Here is an 8,775-nt window from a genome sequence, read left to right on the forward strand (position 1 = left end):
TCCCATCAGTGGGGATTAGAGATGTTTGAAAGTGGTTTTTCACCTATTTGTTAACCAAGGTGCTTTTCTGTAAACAATGTTTCCTAATTTTTGGATCCGCAGTAGCTAGCGGCCAATATTTTGAGCAAATTTGTCTCACTTTTTCATGGTTTCTAGAATAAGTAGTAATCAATTTAATACTGTTTATATCTTTATGCATTGATTTTTTGGTTTACAGTAATTGATGTTGTTCATGTGAGTTAACCCTGTAAAGCTCTCATCAGCAGGGGTATGTAAAAGGAGTGGCAATGATCCCCAGCAATCTTATCAGACCTCTTATTGGGGTCTGATCTGTTGGGGGGCAGACTCCTTGGATCCAGGTCTTCACTATACTTACCAACGCTGTCATTTTAGGTCTCTTTTCTTCAGAACCTATATATGAAAGTACATGCTTCCTTATACTTATATACCAATTGGATTTACATTGCATACACCTTATTTTAGTTTTGGAATTTTTGCATACTTGAGGCTGGTTTGTGCATACATATACTTTGAACCTATAATGGAGTCTTTACGGCTTTGGCCTACTGCTGGACTTGCTTCTTTCTGCAATGAACTTACACTTTAATAAGATGTGGGCGAATTGACTGTTCTCCCCTTTTCTGAGTTTTTTTTCTCCTTTTGTACCCGTTTGTGCATGCATAGAATTAAAATATACACATTTCTTTCAAGATTTTTTTTTATATATTTATCTTTACAGTTGCTGATTGACTCATCAATGATATGTCATTGATTTTCCAAATCCACATCATTAATATCAACATATGTAACTATTTTTTGGTTATCCATCTTCCCTCCTGGATTAAGTCCATCACATCCCACTCTTTGTATTACAGCCTATGCCAGGTCTGATCACACTCAAATATTGACACTGTGGTATGTACATACCAAAAGATCTTTTTCCCCCCCTCTTCACAAATTGCACATATGGTACGAGATATATACATATGAAATAATTATTAGTTCATCTGTACTGTTTTTAGTGCAATTCAATTTATTGATTTGTACATGAAAAATCCCTGAAGCAGATTACTTATGTGAACATCTCAAAAGAATCTGATGGCAGCATCTGCAAGTCATTCTACTCATTTTTCAGTAAACCCAAAGTAACTAATCTGCAAAGCAGAGCCCATAAAGAGCTGGACACACATGTACAGGTTTTAGAAAGTCACAAAAGAAAGAAAATAACCCCTTTAAAGGACAGCAGCTATCAAAATTCTACACAGTTTTGAACATTCCATACTTGAAAACTTTATTGACACAAGATCAAAAAGTACACAGCCCAGATAAAAGTGCATAAGCTTATTCAGCATGCAGCTCCCTCCACTTGTCCAGAGGGCCTCGGTTAGAGATGTACTTCACACCACAGCCATCAGGAACAAGACGTTTCTCAGCCACCATTGCCTCAAAGTTATCAGCGTTGAACTTGGTAAAGCCCCACTTCTTAGAAATGTGGATCTGTACAAAAGTAAATGCAAGCTTAAGCAGTAGTAAGGTTAGGTACCCCAGCAGCAACAGTGTCTGCAATGGATCAAGCAATCAAATGTTCAAAAAAAAATATTTTTGGACAACTCCAGTGGGATGAGAACCTCTATACAGCATCCTTATTTGAAAATGTCTCTTGCCAGAAAGTACAGAAATGTGATGATTTCAAGTAGCACATGACCAAATATTAGGAACCTTTTAAGTTTTTGCCAAAAAGCAGTTCAGGCTTTTGACCATTAGTATAAAAGCAAAAAAATATTTTGGTGTATCTAACTATAGTTTTCTTTGTGACACTTGCAAAGTTTCTCTAGAAACTGTACAGTCAGGTCAGAGATACCAATAAGGTCTATCATTAAGCAGCACAAAATGCTTAATTTATCATACTTCTGTATCCCGTTTTATTCTTCTAGTCAGGTCGCATAAGGAAACCCAAAATCCCATCATCAAATTTAGTTTACCTTCTGGCGGCCAGGGAACTTAAACTTGGCTCTGCGCAGGGCTTCAACCACATGCTCCTTGTTTTGACTCTTGGTGCGGATGGACATAATGACCTGTCCAATGTGGACTCTGGCCACTGTACCCTGAGGTTTTCCAAAAGCACCACGCATCCCAGTCTGGAGCCTGTAGAAGTAAAAAAGTGTTGGGAGACATCTGTGCTAACTTGCTCAGTTTCCAAAGCCTCCTAGAGCACTCTGCATCACCCATATACAGCCAAGGATCATATTGTATGCAGCCATTGCACTCCAGCTTCTTATTGCCACAAAAGTTGGTTGGCTTAATTAGCTGCAAAGACAGAAAACGTTTGCACGCCTATCTAAAGCCGTTAAACATGTGTCAACTTTCAACAAACAAATGATATTGGTATTTACAGTCTGCAAGCGAGCTATGAAGCTAGCAATGTGGCCAAATAGTTTCCACCACCCACAGTATGGTAGTATGGCAGTTTATTCAAGTGTTCTTGCTTCAAATAGTTTAGAAGGGAGTTCTGGCCCTGAATCAAGCAGTTTCTGGAAAAAGTTTCCCCCCCCTTCATAAGGTTTTCACTTGTTACTCTGCTAAACTGTATATAATTTACCTATCAGCCCCAGCGCATGATAGCATTTTGTTAATACGGATGACGTGGAATGGGTGGAGGCGAACTCTTATGTGGAAACCATCCTTGCCACAACTCTTCACCATGTACTTGTTGGCACAGATACGGGCAGCTTCAAGAGCTGGAGAGAAAATATGTCAATTAATACAGAGAATGATTGGGAAAACATTTTATGGCAGCAGTAGCACCGCCACCAAGGTCCCTTAGGGCACTTTGTATGGGGTGAAACACTATGTACTTTGTTTCATCCCATACAGAGAACTGCTGTATGCAGCTATTACACACCAGCTTTGGAAAAGGGCAAAAGATGGTCAGCTTAATTAGCTGCAAATCTTACACCAACACATAAATCAACATTCATTAATTTAACCACCCTGGTGGTCTTATGAGGTCAGTATTTTTATGTCAAAAGCGTTACATTGTTTTGTGTTGAAATTTGTTGTTTATTATTTTAGGCCTGTAATTCTTAGGAATAATTCCCAGGTATGATCAGTTTGAAATCAAAATCAATAAATTATAAAATTAAAATTTTATTTATTAAAAAAATTAAATTTCATTTTTTTAATTTGTCTTAACAAGGGTACAATAAACTTTTGGGTTTAATTTTTAATAACCATCACTGATCAACGTTTAAAAAGCAGATTAAAATGTAATTTGCCACACCTAACCAGCGTACCAATGCTTAACACATCACAACCATCAAGCTGATCATATGAGGCAGAAGCCGGATGGGATTCGCTAGAGAATGCCATTGGATTCTGGGGAGCAGGTAGGGTTTTTTTTTGTTTTTTTTTTTAAGCAGCTGTCAATATCATTATGTATAAACTTCATATCCCCCACACTTAGGATTCCATGTGCACCTGAAAATTTCACATTTCTGACTAAAGAGCTGCTCAGTCAGAGCAGTAACTTAATTACAACCTCCCTAAACTAAGTTGCTAGATATGGGGTCACAAGCATAAAATCCTATCAGGGATATTTTCACATTAAAGGGTGCTATTACCGTGTTTCCCCGATTTTAAGACATCCCCATTAAATAACCCATCCCCGATTTTTGAAAAAATAATTAAATAAGACACTCACCCGTGAATAAGACATCCCCAGATATCCGATCCTGTGTGTGTCTCCTTGATGCTGGCTGCAGCACGTGTCTGCTCCTGGCTGCAGTGCAGAGTGAAACTGAAAGTAACAAGCCGGCATTCTGCACCAGGAAGCAAGCTGCTGATCCCTGCCCTAACGGAGATCCCTGCACTTAATTACCAGTAAGTGAACAGAAGGGGACAGTCAATGGCAGAGTGATCAGAAGGGGACAATCAATGGAACATGAGTGATCATGAGTGACTTTCAACAATAAATGTGTACTGTAGTCTTCTTCATGGAAAAATAAGACATCCCCTGAAAATAGGACCTAGGGCATATTTTGGCATTTCAAAAAATATAAGACAGTGCCTTATAATCGGGGAAACAGGGTACAAGACAAGGATCCTCAAAATTGAGCTTGTTGGAGACAATCAGCTTATTCACAAAACTAAGGCTGTGTTCAGAGTGGTGGAAAGGTTTCCCCTTCCTCATGCCATAGAACCCTGCCTAGGAGACACCACCACCTGGAGGCAATCTGGAGATGCTGCAGTGCAAGTGACTGAGCAGTTGGTGGGGTGCCCGTTACACACAGCTGGATGTTCTTAACCTTCTGTGAAGCCCAATTTCTCTTTAACAGAAAAGAACGTAGGATTGTGAGACTTGTGGCTACCCTCACAGCTACTAATATTCTATCACAAATTTGCAGTTATGTTCTTTGAACCCCAATTTCTGCTGAAAGGGAACTGTAGGCATTTTAAAATGTAGGGTAAGTGGGGACTCCTGTTGCCATGTCCCCCTATAAAATTTTTGCTGCAGCACCATCACAAGATAAGAAAAACTATACTTATCATACCGTGCTACCTCGTCACACATCTGACCACTTTTACTACTAATTTCTATGAAACAAGGAGAAGTAAGAACATGTACCCCTTGGCTATCTGTCAAGTGTAATGCATTTCTCTGTACTCCAAAATCCCCACAATGGGTATGTCCAAAAGTTAGCAACCCACTATAACCGATAGGGCACATTGTATGGTGTAGTTTCTGCTCTTAGTACATGAATGGCGAAAGTGGGGAGCAATATATGACTGGCCACCACTATGATCGGTTTAGTTTTGTATTTTCCATTAATAAAATGAGCATCAAATTATATGCATGCAGAAATTTTTGATCTGTCATTTTTTGGGGGGCATGTACGTCAAGGTAAATAAAAACATTTCAATTTAATGTCATTTTAAACCAAACTATTCTAGTTTTAAAGATAAATCTTTAATTTTTTTTGCATTGTGGCCCATGAGTTTTATCTTACTGTCAACAGCCCCCAGATGAAAAAATGTTGGGCACCACTTAACCTCAAGGCTATTTGGATTTAGAAGAATTAGTAAGAGCTCAGCAAGATAATGTCAATTTAAATGTATATAATAAACCTGTTCAATGTAGATCATCAAGGATAACAAACACAAGCTCTATAGCTGGCTGGTCTAACCTTCCGATGACAGCTGCTCGTACTCATCAGAGACCATGTGACCACATAGCGGAAACTCATCCACCTTAGCCTTCTTACGACCCAAGTCAAAGATCCTGATTTTGGGATCTGAAACAGAAAAGACAAGTCAACTACAGATGCAAGTGAAACATATACATTGCTTGCATTTCTGAGACCAATGAAAAATGCAAGTTATTTGAAAACAGGTGAAATCCTAATAAAACAATTAAAGTGGAACTTAAGTCCCACTTTGAAAATTCATGATCAGTCAGGTGTTTATTGCAGAAAGGGACAGGTGATGCAACAATAAGAATTCTTACCTGACCGGTTGCTGCCCAGTTGTCAAATTTCTTTTAAGTTGCCAGGGATACTTGGCAATCACAGTCCTTGTGTGTACTGGGATTAAATTTAATTCCACTCACTTCCTTATGCCATCTTGGCCTGGCCAATCAAGATGGCCAAAGATAGGAATGTGGAAGAGAAGGAAGAATATGGCAGCGCCCATGATAGGTTAGCATTAGTGGGTTTTAGTTCCACTAACATTGCAAACATTCATTTCTAAAGTCAGAAAGAGAAGGCAAATGAATCAGAAATTACCTGATTTTAGTTTACAAAATTTTGGACAGAAGGCAAGGTGAAGAAATTTCCTCAACTGTTATGACTGACTATTGTAAGGTACTAGGAGGGGTCCAGCATCAACAAATCTGTCTATTTGCATGGAGACAGTGCCATCATGCATCGACCCTTTGCGCTAAAATGTGTTTGCTTTAACATAGCAGTGCCTGATAAATACTCTAAACATCCATGTATAGCCAGTTATGCCATATTTTAGAAACAAAGCCATCCACTTTAAGGCTTCGACTACTAAAAAGTCAGCTTGTTAAACTGACATTTTGCAGGTTAATGTTGTGATTTGGCAATCACAATCATGAGTAATTGGTATAATAGAAATGAGTATAAAAGTAATTATTCTGAATATGTATAAAATCTGTTGCATTATCTTACCTGGGACACCCCTACAGAAGCGGGATTTGGGGTAGGGCTTGTTTTTGCAGTATCTGTAACTAGACATGAAAGCATCAATTTAAAATATTAAAAAAAATTACATTTACAATTTACAATCTTTTACAAAAGATTAAGAGGGGTGGGAGCATCCAGATTTAAATCAGCTGCAAGTTAAAAACTTCTGGAAATCAATGTATTACTGCACCAAATTGGGACCTGTTATTTCTACATTCACTTTTCTCCCCAAATGTTTATACCTAAAGCAGAGAAACTAAAAAGCCTTTGTCTCTAAACCAGTAAAGGTTCAAGGCATCCAGTTTTCATTGCTGAGTTGGGGGGTGCCTTAATGCAGACTCACTTCAGATTGCTTATGAATGCTGGCTTCCAAGTTGTTATGAGGTTGCTTTGGCATGGGATGTGCACCAAATATAGATGTTATTTATTCTTATCCAATTTTGACAATAATGTGCTTGTTTTAGGCCAAAAGATTTAAAGTGGATGCCAGGCAACTAGTATCTTCAAATGTGAACTTACAAAAGTTTTCTTTTTTCGTTTACTTCCTGTCTTAGTAACCACCAAACCTCCAATTTCTTTGCTCTCAAGGACTGGTAAAAACCTGTTGATTGCTGATCAGACAAAAAAAAAAAAAAAAAAAAAAAAAAAAAAAAAAAAAAAAAATCTATAAGTGCAATGCAAGCACTTGAGCACTGTGCCCAAACAATCCTCAGGGATAGCGGGACACAGATTGAACAATGAAGAACTGTTGACATCAAACTAATTCCACCCACCCAAAAGTGGGGATTAAATTCAGCCTGAAACACTTTGATTTTTTTTTTTGTTTAAAGACGATTGGATCTACAGAGTTATTGTTAATATTTGACAATTCTCATGTCTCTTGTAAATCATAACACCCCGAGCACTCCCATCAATATAAGGAGGCCATTAGGCCGATTATATAAAATCTAAATCAACAATCCCCTTCAGATTTACAAATACAAGGATCTGTCCAATTATACACAGCGTGCCGGGACAATTGAGGTAGGCCTTCATATTACACGGGCTTTGGAATTAATGCATGGTCAGATTGTAACATGTATGGGGTAACTATCTAATGCGCTTTATTAATGTCAGACCACCAGCAGGAAGCCCTATCCCTGGACAATCCCCGGTAACACCCTGCCCCGATTAGACCGGTCCTCCCATGCTGGAAGCTCAGACTGCACACGAGTGCGGCCTGCTCGGCACATGGCCTTATTCCCTTTCAGGATTACTCACCAGCGAGCGGGTCTTCGGCCCATGATGGTGCTCAATACCTGCACACAGGAAACACAAAGAGAAGATAGAAGTAAGCAGTCCGCTGAACACTCTGACACCAGGCTACAAATCCCATAACACAACCTCACCAACCTCACCAAGAGCAAAAAGGAAGCCAACGGCTTTGTGCACTCCCTTATATACTCGCACCGCCCCTTTTCTACCCACTTACTTTAAAAACCGTCTCCTAGCGAAGGCGGGGATTATAGAATGGCGGCCACATTTTCGGAGATTATTTTTTACCCTGCAAGTCAAAATCGATAGAGATATGTCCTCCGCACAACGACTTGTTTTAACTCTCTGCTGATTTTGACAGTCACGTGACCTTTAAAAGTAGACGCTGCCCACCAAATACCTGTAGTCTAGCTATTAATATGCTCAGCAGCCATCTTGTTCGAGTCTGTCTTGCATAGTATTTGAAATGCTAAACAATATAAACTCATTAAAGAAATTAAGATTATATTTAATTTAGATTAATATTAAAGCCTCAGAGTTAAAATCGTATTACCCAGCCTTCTTTATATTTACCATGATGTATGTAATTAAAGGGTTTTATATTAAAAAACTGATATTCAGGCGCTTGCATTGCATGTTCTTTTGTTTTTAAGGAAGTCAAATTGTAAGGCGTATGGTCAGCTCTGCACTTTTTTGTGTTCTATTTTTTAGTTGTTTAATTTAATATTATATTAAACCTACATTTGCCTCCTTTTCTGTGTAGGTCAGGCTAGTAAAATTCCAACCAGGTGATAACTCTCTGCATGCTTCCCAAATGTCCCTACTATGGAGCAATTGTCCCTCTTTTCTCCTCAGTTATCCCCATTTTTGGAACACTGATACAAAATGTAATATTTAACTAATTAAAAAGTTATTTCACACTAAACCTTTCATTTATCCTCTAAATCTTTGTGTTTGCTATTTGGGAGCTATATACTTGTACAATGTAGTTGATAGGAAAACATTTATTGGTTTAAAGTGGGACTATAATCAATGGTTAGTGGTGAGCATCTTCCATAATCAGCAAATATGCACAGCATGCAGGCTGATTTTTGACAGGAGTTGTTATTGCTGCATCCTCACAAGGCGTCATCTTCACCACCGACTGTGAAGACAGCAATTCTCTTTATCCATTGATCAGTGATCATCTGCTGACATCCAATAAGAAGACTCCCTGTGTTACAGATCTTCCCTGTGTACCATTTTCGTAGATACAGCTGCAGCCCTGTCATAGGGGGGGTCATGTAAATGACCCTCACAAACCAGGCTATGGCGCTAA

General features: G+C 38.7%; 1 protein-coding gene and 2 non-coding genes across 3 annotated transcripts; all 3 read right to left on the minus strand.

Moving 5' to 3' along the window:
- Positions 1-1,010: 1,010 nt before the first annotated feature.
- On the minus strand, positions 1,011-7,534 carry LOC140342805 (large ribosomal subunit protein uL16-like). The gene is made up of 6 exons (XM_072429156.1): positions 7,464-7,534; positions 6,189-6,247; positions 5,184-5,291; positions 2,600-2,738; positions 1,983-2,145; positions 1,011-1,497 (listed from the first exon to the last, which is right to left on the minus strand). The coding sequence occupies exons 1-6, from the start codon at positions 7,484-7,486 to the stop codon at positions 1,342-1,344; spliced, it is 648 nt and encodes a 215-aa protein (XP_072285257.1). The 5' UTR covers positions 7,487-7,534; the 3' UTR covers positions 1,011-1,341.
- Positions 2,189-2,313, minus strand: LOC140342926 (small nucleolar RNA SNORA70). Its single transcript, XR_011923211.1, has one exon. It is a non-coding gene; the product is annotated as a small nucleolar RNA SNORA70 (small nucleolar RNA).
- Positions 2,803-2,947, minus strand: LOC140342927 (small nucleolar RNA SNORA70). Its single transcript, XR_011923212.1, has one exon. It is a non-coding gene; the product is annotated as a small nucleolar RNA SNORA70 (small nucleolar RNA).
- Positions 7,535-8,775: the final 1,241 nt, after the last annotated feature.

Source organism: Pyxicephalus adspersus, chromosome W, assembly GCF_032062135.1.
Source record: "Pyxicephalus adspersus chromosome W, UCB_Pads_2.0, whole genome shotgun sequence".
NCBI lineage: Eukaryota > Metazoa > Chordata > Amphibia > Anura > Pyxicephalidae > Pyxicephalus > Pyxicephalus adspersus.